We start from the raw sequence: 18,938 nt of genomic DNA on the forward strand, positions 1-18,938 counted from the left end.
GAAGTAGAGTCTTAGTGAAGATTAGCTTTAAATATTTATTCTATTCTATTCTACTTATTTATTATTTCATTGAACTACAGTTGTAACTACATTGTTAACAGTAGTTTCAGGTGTATAATATAGTGATTCAACAAGCATATACAATATGCTATTCTCATCACAAGTGTAGCTATCTTCTGTCACCATACAGCATTATTATAATACCACTGACTATATTCTCTATGCTGTACCTTTTATCTCTTAGTTTATTCATTCCATAACTGGAAGCTTGTATCTCCTTCTCCCCTTCACCCATTTTGCCTTCCCCCGACCCCTTTCCCCACTGGCAACCACCAGTTTGTTCTCTGCATTTATTCGTCTGTTTCTGCTTTTTGTTTGTTTGTTTATTCATTTGTTTTATTTTTTTTAGATTTCACATGTAAGTGAAATCATATGGTATTTGTCTTTCTTTGACTTCTGACTTATTTCATTTAGCATAATACCCTCTAGGTCCATCTGTGTTGTTGCAAATGGCAAGATCTCATCCTATCTTTATGGCTGAGTAATATCCCTGTGTGTGTGTTTGTGTGTGGGGGGGGGCAGGGTGTGTATGTACATTACATCTTTTTTATCCATTCAGTTGTCATTGGACACTTGGGTTCCTCCCATATCTTGGCTGTTATAAATAATGCTGCAATAAATATAGGCGTGCACATATCTTTCTGAATCATTGTTTCGTTTTATTTGGGTAAATATCCAGCAGTGGAATTACTGGGCCATATGGTGTTTCTATTTTTAATTTTTTGAGGAACTTCCATATTGTTTTCCACAGTGACTATACCCATTACATTTCCACCAGTAGTGCACAAGAGTTCCTTTTCTCCACATCTGGCCAACACTTGTTATTTAAAATTAGCTTAATTTTTATTTTCAATTTTCTAGATTCTCATGAGCAGCAGAGATTGCTGTGTAGAATGTCAGTTTAGCAAAATAAAAAAAATCAGTTCATAACATTTGTTGAACATCTGCTAAGCATATTGTACAGAAAGATGAATAAGAAGCCAGGTAATTTCAATACAATGTCATAAGCATGTGGAAAGTGCTGTGTGCTTGTTTTTATAGGAGTATAGAGGAGGGGTAACTAATCCATTCTGATAATATTGGGAAAGGCATTCCAGGTGAGATGATGCCTGAATGGGAGCCTTAAAGGACAAGCAGAACTTAAGGTGAAGAAGATGGGACAAGGGTGGAAATAGGGACACTGAACAAGGACATTCCAGGCAGAAAGAAATCATAAGCAAAGGCAAGAAGTTCTGAGAGGTTTTAGTAGTTTTATATTGCCAAAGTTCAACAGAGAGAGAGAGAGTTGAAGTTGGAGAAGTAGAAAGGGCGTAGGTCACATAAGGAAATTTATTATGAAAAGTAATTTGGGCTTAAATAGACCAGCTGTGTGTGTGTGTGTGTGTGTGTGTGTTTAGAGGGAGAGAGAGAAAGTGGCAGGAGGAGCAGAGGGAGAGAGAGAATCCTAAGCAGGCTCCACATGCAGTGCACAGCCTGACCGTGGGATTTGATCCCGCAAGCCTGAGATCATGACTGAAATCAAGAGTTGGACGCTTAACTGACTGAGTCACCTAGGTGTCCAGTTGTTTTTATGTTTTAATAGGTGAACCTTTACTTCAAATGAAAGCTTGCTTGGAATACTTTTGTTGTTAAAGTGATAATGGGAGGAGGGATAGGCTGAATTTCCATTTATTTAATCTTTTCTGTGGTGTACCTTAGGCATCTTATTAGAGAGTTCCAAGATTCCTTGGAGTAATGTTACAAAAACGTGGCTGTGGATGATTTTCATTGAAGGGTTTTAAACCAAGTGGTAATAAGGTATTGTCTGTGTTAGAATAAATGTAGTGGTTTGGTGGAGGTTGAATTTGAGAGAATCAAGCTTGGAGTTTGGGAAGCCAATGGGAAGTTATTGCAGTTATGTTGGTGAATTTAGAGGTGACTTAAACAAGAAATGGAAAGGTGGGGATGAATTGGAGAGATAGTTTGAGTTTAAAATAGCAAGTCCTACTGATGGATTAGGAGTGGGAGGTGAAGGCAAGGGAGGTTGATTGGGTAAGGTAGTATTAGGAAGAACACAGAGACCTTTAGTTTTCAACCTGCTTCCCTTCTCTCAGTCCAATACCTTCTTCATTGTCCCCAGTGTTTGATTTTTAATGATGGCTGTTTTTCCATTTATTCAGTCAGCTAGCTAGCTAATCAATATTTATTGAGGCCTACTATGTCCAAGATACTCGCATATTCTATTTCAGTGAGAAAATTGAGGCTACCAGTTTCTTATTGTTAAAAACGATAGACTATTAGGTCTGAATCTCATTTGGCCTGTTGGCAGTGTTTGGTGTAGCCTCCTCCCTTGATACTGAAACCCTATTCTTTAACTTCTGTGGGGCCACTCCATTCCTCATCCTGCTGCTCTCACCTTCCCCTTTCATCTTCTTAAGAGGTTTAGCTTTCCTTCCTGACTCCTAAAACATGGTTCCTTTCAGTGCTTCTCTTTATGAGTTACCCCTTTATACTAATTACTTTCAAATGTTTCTGTAGCACATTGTTTTTTCTCCTGAGCTCCTAGAATTATACTATGTAATATATACATATATCTATAAATAGTTAATAGATATTTATTTCTTGATGTATTATAGGCACTTTTAATTCAGCATTCCAGAGCTGAGTTTTTAAATCTTTAGCACTTGTTTCTACTATTATGTTCTTTATCCAAGTGTTCAAGCTGTATCTGGTCTGTCTTACTATACTGTTGATAGTCTCTGCTCATCATTTTTCAAATCTGGTTCCCCCTCCATTTCTATTATTATTATTACCTTATTTAGGACTCTCATCATTTCTTATCTGGTTTTCCTGTTTTCAGTGATGGCCCGATTGATCTGTATACTTTACTGCTTCTAGTTGTCTTTCTAAAGTTATCCCTCAAATTTCCCTAATTTTTTTCTGATTGTCTTAGTATGGCTCACATTGCCGTAGTGTGGTATGAGGACCCTCCATGATCTGCCCTCTGCTTGCCTTTTCAGTTTTATCTAGAACTTTTCCCCACCCCCATACTTCATGACTTGGCCATACCACTCATTCCAGCTTTATTCATGTCTTTGCATCTTTGTTTTGTCTGCCTGAATAGCTGTTCTACTCTCTAATGGGGGCAAATACCTACTGTTTGAAGTCTTAGCTCAACCTCTTAGGTTTCCTAGGGTTGCTGTAACAAATTATTAAAAACTGGGTGACTTATAACAGGAATTTATTATTGTTCTAGAGTCTAGAATTCTGAAATTAAGGTGTTATCAAGGTCATGCTTTCTCTAAATGCTCTAGGGAAGAATCCTTCCTTGCCTCTTCTAGCGTCTGGTGGTTGTCAGCAACCTTCAGTGTTACTCTGATCTGTACCTTTGTCTTCACATGGCCTTCTCCTCTGTGTCTGCATTTCTAGTATGACTCCATCTTAACTTGATTACATCTGCAAAGACCCTGTTTTCAAATAAGGTCACATTTACAGGTACCAGGGGTTAATTAAGACTTTCAACATATATTTTGGGGGATATATTTAACCCACAACACTCTATATGAAATCTTTTCTTTCTCTGTGTGTCCTTTATCACTGCAAGGAGAGTTTACCAGTCTATCGATTCTATTTTCACTGTACCCTCTTTAACACTTGTTACACTTAATTGATTACATGTCACTATTTTACTGTGAGGCTCATCTTTTTCTGCTTATATGCCTCTAATCAAGTAGTTTACTTTTCCCTTTCATATCTCAGCCCCTAACTTTCTACATTTATTCCTACTAATTCTTCTAGCTAAAGTTTGAATTCTCTTCTCCACTGGGGGCCTGAGTTAGAGTAGCAACCTTGCCAACAGAGAAGGAAGAGTTTGTAAAATTATAGGGAGAGATGCTAGTAGGATGTAGCAACTGATTTAAGGGGAACGGGGGTGGGGTGGCAGAGAGGAAGTAAACAGGGATGAATTTATGGTTTCAAATGGAGTTGACTGAGATGTAGGTGTGCACTTAGTGGACATAAGGAATATAGGAGTATGATCAGCTTTGGGAGATCAGATGCTAAACTTAATTTTGGGTCTAGTAGTGAGTTTGAATTGTAGGTGAAACATCTTTTTGTTTGAGAACTTTATCTAATGTGTGAATTGAAAAAAAAATCTAATAGAGGGTTTTAAATATTTATGTAAAATATATATTTTTCTCTGAGGTCTTCATTATTCATATATTATATTCATGATGCTCAAACCTATTATGCTCTCTTCCTCTATTCTGTATTTACTTGAAGTGCCATAATTTCTCAGTGTTCTGTCAAATTAAAAAAAAAAGAGCTTTAAAATAAAGCCATTTAGATTTTACTGTATTTTTCATTCATAAGAATTAAAGAGCAAAGACTAGGTATATGATTGCTTTGAAGTATGACTTAGAATTGTAATAAATTTCAGAGCCTGGAATTATTTCTGAGGAATTCCATTAAAGGAGAATGAGTAGAACTATGGTTCATTCTGTTTACATATTAGCTTTGAATTTTGAATTTTTCAGTGCACAAATTTATGTGCTTATGTTAAAAAATAACTTCAGTTTTTTACAGCTTCCCTTAAGTGAATGCTATTTGGAACTCTAGCATCATGAAGACTTATTTCAGCTTGGGAAAAAGCAGTTCAGTACAGTGATAACTTTTCATTATCTGGAATGTTCTGGAAATTGTTTCTGTTAAATAAGCCAGTCTTTTCAATGGAGTCTTTCAGTTAGTAGCTCTGTATATGGACTGTCTCTTTGTTGTTTTTGTTGGGTTTTTGGTTTTGAATGACTTGAAACTATCTGTAATAATTATAAATAAATCCATTACTAAGCACATTTCCTGCAGATGGGCGCAGTGTACTTGTTTAGGTGTTTGTTTAATGGTAGGTGTCATTCTCTTTGATAGTACCATGTCCACATGAAATTAAATGAACTCTAGTTCCCTCAGAGTAGAAATGCTGCTCTATTAAACTGTGACTAGTGTGTTTCATGCTTCCAAAAAAGAAAGTGTCAGAGTGTAGTTAGGATTGATTTTGGTTACTAAATTTATTCCATGCTGTATATAAATATTTCTATTTTAGACTCGGGAACAGGAGGAATTGGAAGAGGCTTTAGAGGTAGAAAGACAGGAAAATGAACAAAGAAGACTGTTTATACAAAAAGAAGAACAACTGCAGCAGATTCTAAAAAGGAAGAATAAGCAGGCTTTTTTAGATGAACTGGTATGTATTAATAAATAGTGCATTCCTATTTATTATGCTGGATAATGGCATTTAAATGGCATTTCTACTGGTATATTCAATGCTGGTGTATTCAACTTCTGTTCCTTCATAAAAAAAACAGTTTGTCAATATCCGGTTTATTTTCAGATGAGAAAGGAATATAACTGATGTTAGACAGTGTACTATTTATAGGTTATTTATGTGTTTTTAAACTTACTGACTAAAACTCATTGTTTTCAGAGCAATTTTCTCCTGAATAGTACTGGATCTCTTATAACTAGCTCCTTTTTAAAAAAAAATTTTTTTATTGTTATGTTAATCACCATACATTACATCATTAGTTTTAGATGTAGTGTTCTATGATTCATTGTTTGTACACAACACCCAGTGCTCCATGCAGAACGTGCCCTCCTCAATACCCACCACCAGGCTAACCCATCCTCCCACCTCCTCCCCTCTAGAACCCTCAGTTTGTTTTTCAGAGTCCATCATCGCTCATGGTTCGTCTCCCCGTCCGATTTCCCCTTCATTCTTCCCCTCCTGCTATCTTCTTCTTCTTTTTTTTCTTAACATATATTGCATTATTTGTTTCAGAGGTACAGATCTGAGATTCAACAGTCTTGCACAATTCACAGCGCTTACCAGAGCACATACTCTCCCCAGTGTCTATCACCCAGTCACCCCAGCCCCCACTCCAGCAACCCTCAGTTTGTTTCCTGAGATTAAGAATTCCTCGTATCAGTGAGGTCATATGATACATGTCTTTCTCTGATTGACTTATTTCGCTCAGCATAACACCCTCCAGTTCCATCCACATCGTTGCTAATGGCAAGATCTCATTCCTTTTGTTGGCTGCATAATATTCCATTGTATATATATATACCACATCTTTTTTATCCATTCATCTGTCGATGGACATCTTGGCTCTTTCCACAGTTTGGCTATTGTGGACATTGCTTAACTAGCTCCTTTTTAAGTATTTGGGCTTCATGGTGAAATTTATAGTGATTCTAGTTACTCTGTGAGAACTGTGTTTCATATTTTTGCATGAGAAAATGCAAATGCCATTTCCAAAGAAATGGCAGTGTTTTGTGAGTTGTGTTTCCGAATAGTTAGCTCCCCAAGTATTCACCATTGTTAGATAACAGCAATAATAATAACTAAGGTTTATGAAGTGTTTCATAGATTTGACAATATATTATTTGATGCTTATAAGCTGGAGTCATACTGATAAAATCACAGTAGAAATGATCCTCTCCAGAAAATCTATTTGCATTCTTCTCTTTCCTTTTCTGTCCACATAATTAATTTCTTTTTTTTAACCTTTTTTTTATTATGCTAATCACCATATATTACATCATTAGTTTTTGATGTAGTGTTCCATGATTCATTGTTTGCGTATAACACCCAGTGCTCCATGCAGAACGTGCCCTCTTTAATACCCATCACCAGGCTAACCCATCCCCCCATCCCCCTCCCCTCTAATTAATTTCTATGTGGTGTTAACATACTTTAATTCTTTGGTCTAGTTGATACGGTGTTTGTTACTGTATGATTGGGTAAATGTGTATGTATATATTTTTCTACTGTTCTTTTGGCCAAAAGTTAGCTAACCAGGAATAAAAAGAGAAAGCAAGATAATTAAATTAGAAGTAGGTGAGAAAGTAAAGGAAAGAGTAAGGGCATTAATGAGGCTTAGATAGAAAATGCTTATCATAAACCCTATCTACTTTGTATAAGTGGAATATGAATTGGTTTCTAAAAATGAAGACAGTAGCATATAAAATAGAATATGGTATTTTCCTTAGCAATTTCCATTAATTTTTCTTGAAACTATTAAGTGTCAGTTGTGGCTTTTTTTTTTTTTTTAAGATTTTTTTTATTTATTTGAGAGAGAGAGAGCACGTGAGAGGGGGGAGGGTCAGAGGGAGAAGCAGACTCCCCGCCGAGCAGGGAGCCCGATGCGGGACTTGATCCTGGGACTCCAGGATCATGACCTGAGCCGAAGGCAGCCGCTTAACCGACTGAGCCACCCAGGCGCCCAGTTGTGGCTTTTAACAGTTGAAATGACACATGTATTTCACATTTTTTGTTGATATTATCTTGTGAGAAATTGAAAACTTTAAAGAATGAATTAGTATATATTGATGTTAAAATTATTTTTTTTAAATTTTATTTTATTAGGTTATGTTAATCACCATACATTACATCATTAGTTTTTGGTGTAGTGTTAAAATTATTTTATTTAAAGTTTCTTTCCCCCATCATTTTATACAAAGAAGAACACACTTTCCTTGGTAACCCTTCTCCTTTGTTCAATTAATTGAATTAATTCAAAATATAGTACTTAGATATGAAATGAAGGTACAGTTTAACATTTAAAAATACTGCATCTAAATAGTTTTTAGATTTAATTTTGAGGTTAGCTAGCTTTGCATAGCAATTACTCTTGCATATTTTTTTAGCCCTCAAAGTAATAAGTTTTGCTGCCTCATTGAGCTGCTATTGGCATGAAGCTCCCCTTTAATTCAGTGGGGCATGAAGCAAGATGTGAAACTGCCAATGTTGTACATTGTGTATAATCTGGAGTTAATATTGGTTTTTGTGAGACCCGCCCCCCCCGCAACTTCCTGTTTTCTTCACCTGCAAGTCATTACTGCACATACTTTCTTCACCATTTAGATCATGTAACATGGTGGTTAAATAATCCTTAGCAATTTACTGTATTCATTAGAACAATGAATTACAATAGATTGTTTTAGAATATCAGTACGTTTTGAATTTCTGGTTTCGTAATTTTATTTTTAAAAATTCTGTTACTTTAATTTTTTAATAATCATTAAATTTTTTGTTAAAATGTAACCATATGTTTTAGTTCTTATTGACTAATTGAAAGTATTTATTAAATTTCTTTTTATCTTCCTGGATCCCTAGTAAGTAAAAAAACACATTCTATTTCTTTCTCTATGTTTGTTCATGTATTAGATTCTATAAAATAGATAATTTGGCATTTGTAAATATGTCTAGAAGCTTAAATCTTAGAATTATTCTCTGGATCTAATTTAGGCAACAAGTACTACTTATTAGAATTTTTTTCTCCTGTGTTTGGGTTTGGTTTTTGTGCTAATGGTCACTTTTTAACCTTTAAAACGCATTACGTTATACTGTATGTGACAGGATTTTAATGTTATGGTCTTAATGTTTATGGCTTAGCATTTACCATAATGTTGCCTAAAAAGTCCATTTATTTAATCCTAACTGTAAATTCAATTTTTTTTAACAGTTTGGGAAAAGATTTTTAAACAGGTCCTGACTTATTAAATCTTTTTATATTCCTATTTGAAAATTCTCTTCAGTTATGTCTTAAATTTTGTTAAGGGCTAATATTGTTGTCAAATGTAGTAGCTGATTTTTATTAGAAATATTGTTTGCCAGATGGCTTGCTTAAAGTCAGTTAAAATAATCTTTAAAAAATGGTCATTATAAAGCTTTTAATGAGTATTACAGGCAGTCTTATTAAAATTTCTTTAAATATTAAACAGTATACCTTCAGGCAATTAATGTAGTTTAGAGAACCTTTCAAGATAGACTGGAAAGCTAAGAAAAATTAAATAACTTGCAAGGCTGAATCTGCATTTTATGTATTCCTGAGAGCATGTATGTTCCCATAGTTTATTTTACTCTGTAGATTTTTGTTGTTGTTAGAGCTCCTGCTTCATTCTAATTTAACATTCACAAAGATTTTCAGCCTTCAGAGTTTTGAATGCTAAAATGGAATAAAGCAGATTGAAGTAAATTGTATGCCTTAATGTCAGAATTAGTTTTAGACTCCTAGAACGTTTATTTTTTATTAAATTTCAGCTGTATTACCAAGACATTTTAATATTCAGGTCCTTTTATGTGAAAGCAAAACCAGGATTAAAATGGGCCGAAGTATTGATTAGCAACTTTTTGAAGTGAACACATTGTCTTGCTTTTACACAAGGACGTTCACTTATTAGAGTAAATACCAGGTATGGAAGAGCATTTGAATTCACTTAGAGTATAAGTTGAGAAGGAATGCCAAAGAAATTTATTTTTCTTCTGTTAGTTTTTACATATGAAAAGATAGTAATGGGTTTCAAAAGTTATTTTGGGCCACAGCCCATTTAAAATCTCTCTTAATTTTACATTTTATTATAAATTTTTTTTACATTTTATTTAAAGTTCTTTTTTAAAAAAATATTTGAGAAAGTGAATGAGCAGGGGTGGGGAGTAGGGGTGGGGGGGGAGGAGCAGAGGTAAAGGGACAAGCAGACTCCTCACTGAGCATGGAGCCTGATGTGGGGCTCAGTCTCATGATCCCAAGATTTTGACCAGGGCTGAAATCAGGAGTTGGACACCTGAACAACTGAGCCACCCAGGCACCCCTTTTTTATAAAATTCTTAATGGAAATCTAGAATAGCTGCAGAAATTCACAGTAATACTGTTACTAATGCAGAACTAATGCTTTATTATAGAATATGAAAGGTATTGAAGTATATTCTCATAGTATATTTCATTCATTCTCCTTTATTATTGCTAAAGGTCCCAAGGCTCTATTTTATAAATAAAACTTGTGTTCTTTCATTAAAAAAAATTTAATCTTTGTAAATTGCTGTTGCAAAGCACTTCTGTTACCAAGTCTTTAGGTACAAATTTATTCTAGGGCAATTCTGTTGAAATAAATTGGTTGTTATTTGAATTACTTCTGTACTGTAGCCTTAAAACAATTCCTTTAAGTATGTTAATTAACTACATTTGTGCCTTAAAAATATTCTTAAGTTGTTGATTTGGAAAGAAAATTAGATTCTGCTGTACTTTTACTTTCATACTATGAAATGTTTAACAATATAGTTTTTTTAAGGATTAAATTCTAGGTAGTTATTTTAAAAATCTGTAGGCCATTTGAAGAGTATGTGTGTTTTTGTAGGTAGCCTTGGTATAGGAGATAGAAATTTGTTTGTAACCTTCATTTTTGTTTGCACATATAAAGTACTGTGTTTGTATATATGATCTCCTTCCTTCTTGGCTTCCTTCTGCATGTGTTTCTGTGTTCTTATTTAACTGAAAACTCAGAAAGGAAGAGGTCTGGATACATTTAGTTTAGACCTTAGTTCCACAGCACTTTAAACATATAAGAGAACTTCATGTTAAACAGGATAAATAAGCCTATGTATAAGAATTAGTAATTTGCTTGTTATTAATATGTATGTGTGCAGATTTGTGTAAATAGTAGCCCTGGTTTAGTATCAGTATAAGATACTAGAAATATTTACTATCATTGTGTTAATTAAGAAAATCTAGACTTAATTTCTAAAAATAAGTCCATAAAGGAGAATAAATATATTTTTGGTTGTACTTAACAATTGTTCCATTGTGCAAAACAGAACAAGGATCATTTCCAAACGGCCTCAGGTGAAATCTAATGGGAAACAATTGCAGACTGGTCTGAATTCACTGGTAGAAGAATGTGTCTTAGATAAACATCTGATCTAAGTTATAGTACTTTGTATTACTCTTTTTGTGATCAGCTTTTAAATTTTTTTAGTTTAATAAATATGGTTGGCTTTGCTAGATGAAATAAGACTCTATTATATTGTCTTTAATGTGGATTTTATAAAAGTACTTTTTTTGCAGGTTATTTTGATTTATGAATCTCAAACAGCCTTTTCTTATTATGGAATGTTAAATTTTTTTGCGAAGTGTTCTCCATAAAGTGAATATTTAGGTTGACATCAAATGCATATGAAAAGGCATAATTTAAAATAAAAGACTTGTTGCTCATTAGTTTTTCCTTTTTAACTTTCATATTGCACTTTTACTTTTCTTACAGGAGAGTTCTGATCTCCCTGTTGCTCTCCTTTTGGCTCAGCATAAAGATCGATCTACCCAGTTGGAAATGCAACTTGAGAAACCTAAACCTATAAAACCAGTGACATTCTCCACAGGCATCAAAATGGTAAGCTGTATTTTAATGGCTTGTTTGAAGAATGTATTTCAAGGATTGCACTTTATAACTTTATACTGATTTCTGCAGTTAAATTGGAAGGTTCAGATGCTTTTAGAACAGTATCTGATCTAGGCTAGACCTATAGAAACATGAATACACGCAGTGAAAGGGGAAAGTGAAAAGTAATAAATAATTTTCAAAGTATATAACACAATTTTGTTGTACGTGAAATTGGGTTTGTATGGTTTTTTTTCTTATTTTACATAAATTTTGAAGCTTGTAGTGTAGAAAAACATTCTTAAAGAAAATGCAGACTTCTGATTTCTTGTATGGCATGTAAGAAGCTTGGATATTGTCATCCCATTCTAACAACAAGTAAAAAGCTGAGCATACTGAAAAATCCAACAACTTTTCTTAGATCCATGAATGAAAAGAGGTCATAAGGCAAACCACTGCCCTCAAAATTGGAGAGATCGGTAGAGAATACAGGGAATCACAACTTAACTAGAGTAGCAACCTCGCCAGGAACTAGTGCTCGTATAGGTAAGTCTGATTGTAATTGACAAATTGCTGGAGGCTCAGTGTGGACAACTCTGAGAGTTCAGAACTCTCGGGGGGAACCAGTTATTGAGGGCCCTTGCACTTTTGTGAGTTTTACCTCTTGCATCTCTATCACGTTCTCTCAGTGAATATTAGAGAAAAATCCCCTCTTGCTTTTAGCAGAGAAAAAGGAAAAGGAACAATTTTGAAATATACAAGAGCATTTCGTTCTTCTTAATAAGGCCTACCATCAGGATAAACTATTTCGTCAGAGTCTAACCTACTGGAGTTTATGAGAACCTATCTGATGTAGGGGAAGGGAAATACCCAATTCCAGCTGTTCAAGCCTTCTGTATGGGAGAAGGGAAACAAATAGCTTCAGCGTACTCTAACCATTCTGCCCTGCCTAAGGGGCAGTGGGATGGATTGAGAAGCTCTTGTGAAGTTCACAGTCTAGAAGCACAGGCGCTCTAAAGGACTGGGACCTGATCATAGAACTATAAAATGCTCTGCCATCCCCCACACCTCACCACCACATTGCTAAAGGCCTATTTATAGCAGTGCCTTTTCCCCAGTCCATTATGCCTTGGTTGTCAAGAAAAAAATAATAAAACATATTAAAAGGCAGAAAACAAAGTTGGAAGAGACAGACCAAGCATCAGAACCAGGCTTAGATATGGCAGGGGTGTTGGAATGATTAGACTGGGAATATAAAACAATTGTGATTAATATGCTAAGGGTGCTAATGGATAATGTAGATGACATGTCAGAAAAGTGGGCAATGGTAAGGAGAAGGATGGAAATTCTGAGAAAGAACCAAAAAGAGATGCTAGAGAAAAGAACACTAACAGAAATGAGGAATAGCTTTGATGGGCTTATTAGTAGACTAGACACCCTGACAAAAAAATCTTTGAGGATACATCAGTACACTCCTTGAAAACTGAAAACCAAAGAGAAAAAGCCCGGAGGGGATAAAAAAAACCAGAACAGAATATCCAAGGACTGTGGGGTGACTATAAAAGGTATAACACATGTGTAACGGGAATGCCAGAAGGAGAATGAGAGAAAGTCACAGAATATTTGAAACAGTAACAAGTGAGAATTTCCCCCAAATTAACGTCGGATACCAAACCAAAGATCCAGAAAGCTCAGAGAACATTAAGTAGGATAAGTGCCAAAAGAACTACACCTAGGTACATCATTTTCAAATATCAGAAAATTGAAGATAAAAATTCCTGAAGCAGCCAGAGGGGGAAAAATACCTTGCCTATAGAAGAGCAAAGATACGAATTATATCTGGCTTCTCCTCAGAAATCACAAGAAGAGAGTGGAGTGAAATATTTAAGGTGATGAGAGAAAAAAATCACCAACCTAGAATAATGTACCATGCAGAATTATCTTTTAAAAGTGAAGGAGAGGGCGCCTGGGTGGCTCAGTTGGTTAAGCGACTGCTTTCGGCTCAGGTCATGATCCTGGAGTCCCTGGATCAAGTCCCGCATCGGGCTCCCTGCTCGGCAGGGAGTCTGCTTCTCCCTGTCCCATTCCCTGTTTGTGTTCCCTCTCTCGCTGTGTCTTTCTCTGTCAAATAAATAAATAAAATCTTTAAAAAAAAAAAAAGTGAAGGAGAAATTGGGACGCCTGGGTGGCTCAGTTGGTAAAGTGGCCTAATGTTGATTTGGCTTGGGTCATGATCTCAGGGTCCTGGGATTGAGCCCCACGTTGGGCTCCAAGCTCATGGGGGAGTCTCCTCTGCTCAAGGATTCTCTGTCTCCTGCCCCTCCCTCACCTTGTGCATGCACGTTGTCTCTCTCTCTTTCTAAAATTAAAAAGTGAAGGAGAAATAAAGACTATCAGACAAACGAGTTTTTTGCCAGTAGACCTTCTTTGCAAGAAATGTTAAAAGAAGTTCTTTTAGAGCTAAGGAAATGATAAAGGCAGAAACTCAAATCTAAATAAAGGAAGAGCATCAGAGAAGAAAAGAATGAAGGTAAAATAAAAACTTACTTTTTTATTCTTAATCTAACAGATAACAGTTTAATAAGAATACTGTATTTGAATACGTTTGCTTATGTGTATGTGTATACACACACACTCACTTATATAAGTAAAGTGAATGACAGTGATGATGTAAGATACAGGAGGAAGCAGAACTGTCTTATTATTATGAGGTACTCACACTACCAATGTTTTTCTCCCCAACTGCCCATTCAGCTACTGTTTTTTTTTTTTAAAGATTTTATTTATTTATTTTTGCAGGAGAGAGAGAGGGAGAGAGAGAGAGAGAAAGCGCACGCAGGCACACGAGCAGGGGGGAGGGGCAGAGGGAGAAGCAGACTCAATCCCAGGACCCTGGGATCGTGACCTGAGCCGAAAGCAGACGCTTAACCGACTGAGCCACCCACGCGCCCAGCTACTGTTTTTTGATTTTTAAAATTGCCTACCTTGTTAGTCATACGTGTGCCGCCTATTAGATTATAACATCTTGAGGGCAGAGGCTGCATATTTTTTTGTTTTATATAATTATGAATATGTGGGTACCTGAATAATATAAAATATTCCCGATCAATTTTAAATTTACAAATTTAGGAAGTATTAACACATTTTCATATAATGTAAAGAAAAAAATTATTAAGGAATTACAAAAGCTTTTGAATTAAGAGACAGTATAGAGAAAAGAAAATAGGCATGGAAAGACTCAGGTACAAGGGGATTAAACTTCAGCTTCACCACTCACCAGATGTCTATGCATGCGTAAGATACTTCTTTATTCTTGCTGGGTTTGTTTCCTCATTGGTAAAGTTGAGATAATTTTCACTTTATATGATTGTTTGGAGGATTAAAAATATATATATAGGGCGCCTGGATGGCTCAGTCGTTAAGCGTCTGCCTTCAGCTCAGGTCATGATCCCAGGGTCCTGGGATCGAGTCCCACATCGGGTTCCCTGCTCGGCAGGAAGCCTGCTTCTCCTTCTCCCACTCCCCCTGCTTGTGTTCCTGCTCTCACTGTCTCTCTGTCAAATAAATAAATAAAATCTTTAAAAAAATATATATATATATATAAAATGTTAACCACGTGCATCTTTAATGTTATCAGTAATTTTTTAAGAGAGGGAGGGGGAGGGGCAGAGGGAGATAAAGAATCTTAAGCAGGCTCTATGCCCAGGGCAGAGTCTGATGCCGAGCTTGATCTCATGACTCTGAGATCATGACTTGAGCCAAAACCAAGAGTCAGCTGCTTAACCAACTTCACCACCCAGGTGCCCCATCAGTAATGTTTATTGTTATTATTATAGTTAAATATCTAAGTGAATTACATAATGATTTTTTTACATTGTGTAATTAGGTAATAAAATATTTCCAAGGTTCTTGAATTTGAGGGAATTTTATGATAAATTTGTCATTTTGATACTTCTATAAATCTATGGTAGTGCTGTGACCATAGTGTTTTAAAGTTTTTTAAAATTTATTTTTTAATTCATATATAGTAAAGGTCATTCTTTGTGGTATACAGGGTCTTGACAAATGCATAGTTGTCACCTAGTCATAATATAGAGCAGTTCCATCCCTCCTCAAAATTCCTTTGTTCTACCATTTCATAGCCTGTACCTCCAACCCCCCTAAGCAACTAGTGGTTTGTTCTGTGTCTCTATTGTTTTGGGTTTTGTAGAATGTCATATAAAAGGAATCATGCATACAGGCCTTCTAAGTCAAGGTTTGTTAACTTAGCAAGATGTATTTGAGATCATGCATGTTGTTGTTGTTCCTTTTTATTGAGTAATATTACCGTTTTATGGATATACCAGTTTTTTTATCCATTCAACAGTTGAAGGACATTTGGATTTGTGTTTTGTTTTTTAATGATTATGAGTGAAGCTGCTATGAACATTTGTATACAGTTTTGTGTGTCCGTGAGTTTTCATTTCTGTTGGCTAAATACTAAGAATGAAATTGGTGAATTATATGGTAAGGCTATGTTTAGTTTTGTAATAAACTGCTAAATTGTTTTTCAAAGTGGCTGTACCAGTTTGCATTCCCACCAACCTTTTATTAGTGTTCCAATTGCTCTGTATCTTTGCCAGTGCTCGGTATTTTGAGTTTTAAAAATATTTTAGGCATTCAAAATAGGTGTGTAATGTTATTTCATTATGGTTCTAATTTGCATGTCCCTGATGACTAGTGACGTTGAGCATTTTTTCATGTGCTTATTTGCTATCAGTTTTTCATTTGCTCTTAGCATTTACTTTAATACTTAGGTATCTTTTTAGAAAAGGTTGTGACCTTATTATTTATTTTCTTTATTCTTCCCTCTCTCACAACTTTTTGTTTTGTGAAATGTAGTGTATATACACAAAAGTACACAGAACCAATTATCACAGAGTGAACATCTGTGTAATCATCACAGAGGTAAAAGAAAAATAAGTATTGTCAATGCTCTAGAAGCCTGCCTTATGACCCCTTAGACTTGGTAAGTTCCCCATTCTTTTTCCTCAAAGTAGTCACTTTTCTTCTTCTTCTTTTTTAAATTTTATTTATTTATTTATTTATTTATTTATTTATTTATTTATTTATTTATTTATTTATTTATTTATTTTGAGAGAGAGAGCACAAATGGGGGGAAGGACAGAGAAAGGGAGAAGTAGACTCCTCACTGAGCAGACTCCTCACTGATGCCAGACTTGATCCCAGGACCCCAGGACCATGACCTGAGCCGAAGGCAGACGCCTAACTGACTGAGTCACCCACGCATCCCAAAGTTGTCATTCTTCTTTTATGGCAGTCCCTTTCTTGCTCTTATAAATAACTTTAACATCTAAGCATATATGTCTTAACCTGATTAATGTTGGGCCTGTTCATATTATATTTGTGAGATTCATCCATGTTTTTTGCATATAGCGCTTTTTTTTTTCTTTTTCATTGTTGGATAATGTTCCATTGGAGGAACATACTACTATTTATCCATTCTACTGTTGCTGGATGATTGGATCCCTTTGAGTTTTGGGTATTATGAATTATGCTAACGTGTTAATATATATTTCTTGGTGCACATGTACACATATTGTTTTGGTGGCTGTTTACCTAAGAATAGATTTATCAGGTCATAGCGATTTTTAGGCAGTATTGCCAAATCATTTCCCAAAGTGGTTTTTGCCAATTGTACTTCTACCAGCAGTGTTCTTGTTATTCCATGTTTTTGTCAACACTTGTGATTTTCTGTCTTTTCCAGTTTTACCATTCTGGTGGGCATTTAGTAGTGTTTTGTGATTCTAATCTGCATTTTATTTTGCTGATCACTAATGACATTGAGCATTGGCTATCCTATTTTCTGAAATGCCTGCTCAAGACTTGCTAATGTGTAGGCGTTTTTTATATGTTCTGTATCTAAGTCTTTTATTAATCATATGTGTTGTAGGAATTTAAATTATTTGCTGGGTCACCTGGTTGGCTCAGTCAGTGGAGCATATGACTCTTGATCTTGGGGTTGTGAGTTCAAGCCCCATGTTTGGTGTAGAGATTACCTCAAAATAAAATCTTAAAAAAAATCATGTGCTGTCTCTCAAGGGATATAGGGATTTTTGGCTGTGTGATTTCAGTAGTGGCATTTGTGATCTGTTGCACACCTTCATACTTCTGTTCCAACTTGCTCTGAGAAATAAAAGTGTTTTCTTTTACCTACCCCTTCCCCCCGCAAAAAACCCACAAGCAATTCACTCCTGGCTTGTTTCTTTTCACTTTCTTGAGGGTATCTTTTGATACCTTTATTGTTTTACTTTTTTATTATCCACCTGGAATTGATTTTTTTTTTTTAAAGATTTTATTTATTTATTTGAGAGAGAGAGAATGAGAGACAGAGAGCATGAGAGGGAGGAGGGTCAGAGGGAGAAGCAGACTCCCCGCCGAGCAGGGAGCCCGATGCGGGACTCGATCCCGGGACTCCAGGATCATGACCTGAGCCGAAGGCAGTCGCCCAACCAACTGAGCCACCCAGGCGCCCTGATTTTTTTTTTTTGATATGATGTAAGGTAGGTGATCTAATTACTTTAATGCTTGTTGAGATTCATGTAACTTAAGTGTATGATAGAATACCTATTATTATTGTGTCCTGTAACAATTCAGCTTTTGGTTCAACGGCAAGGTGAAATTTTTAAATGACAGTTTTTATGTGAATTTATTAATACCACTGAATGGGGAGGCTGAACGTAATGTAGGTGAAAATCCAATGTTTATGTAGTTGAATGTTTTTATACTCTTTGGAAAAATCAATCCTAAAATGCAGAATAAAAAGTAACATTTATTGAGCATCTATATCCCAGGGGTTGATTTTATTGAGCAAATGTTGGTAAGGATGCCAACATTGCTTAGGACTTTGTGACCTTTGACAATTCTTTTTAATAAAAGTTCTTGTCTTTTGTTTTTATAACTCCATGAAATGGTATTCTTATTTTTGCAGATGTGAAAACTGAGTCTCAGAGAAGTTAGATCACATATAAAAGGTGACACCGAGACTCATTATCTTTCTATTATACCTCATTATTTAATTAATGAGAATATTAAAAAACAGAATTTATAAATTCTCCTTCAGGTATCTTTCTGATTTGAAGAGAGCTAGGATTTGAGTTACTGCTTCTAATAGTGGGCTGATTGTATGGACTGGGTAATGTAAGAGACAGGAGCCAGCACAATGACCTTTTCTTTTCCTGATCTGCTCTACTTAAAGAAAGTCCAACACAACAAATTAAGTCAGATATACTGAACTTGGAGAAGGTTCAAGGAAGACATACAAATGTGATAAAGGGTTTTAGAAATAGATCCTTTGAGATGTGACTGAGAAGACAAAATTTATTTACTAAACCTAGAGAAAGATAAAGGGTTAAAAATTGGCATGATATAATGAGTAAGAAATGAGGATTTAATTATTATGTATTGAGATATGTAGAGTTGAGACAGTCATCAGTGAACAGATTTTGGTTAGGGATGTTCACATATATTGTGCCTGATGAATTCTTTGAATTATATTTCCTAGGAATTAAACTCTCAGTGGGTGGGGACATGTTAGGGGTGGGATCTTAGAAAAATTATTTGTATAATTTGTGACTTGACTTCCTTAGAGATTTCCATTTAATCACTGTCTTATGCATGAATAGGAGAAACTT

General features: G+C 35.4%; 1 protein-coding gene across 8 annotated transcripts in view; it reads left to right on the top strand.

Moving 5' to 3' along the window:
• The window catches only part of MNAT1 (MNAT1 component of CDK activating kinase), a 209,753-nt gene that overhangs the window by 78,221 nt on the left and 112,594 nt on the right, over positions 1–18,938 (top strand). For all 8 annotated transcript variants that reach the window (XR_010405207.1, XM_064571144.1, XM_064571143.1 and 5 more), the window contains exons 5-6: positions 5,135–5,275; positions 11,131–11,256. Coding sequence is in view for 7 of the 8 variants with exons in the window: in XM_064571144.1 (XP_064427214.1) it covers positions 5,135–5,275; positions 11,131–11,256 (267 nt within the window). In the remaining variant the exon portion in view is untranslated. The remainder of the gene's footprint in view (positions 1–5,134; positions 5,276–11,130; positions 11,257–18,938) is intronic.

Source organism: Mirounga angustirostris, unplaced genomic scaffold (genome assembly GCF_029215605.1).
Source record: "Mirounga angustirostris isolate CCGP_5_RB_7025 unplaced genomic scaffold, mMirAng1.0.hap1 SCAF_9, whole genome shotgun sequence".
Classification (NCBI taxonomy): domain Eukaryota; kingdom Metazoa; phylum Chordata; class Mammalia; order Carnivora; family Phocidae; genus Mirounga; species Mirounga angustirostris.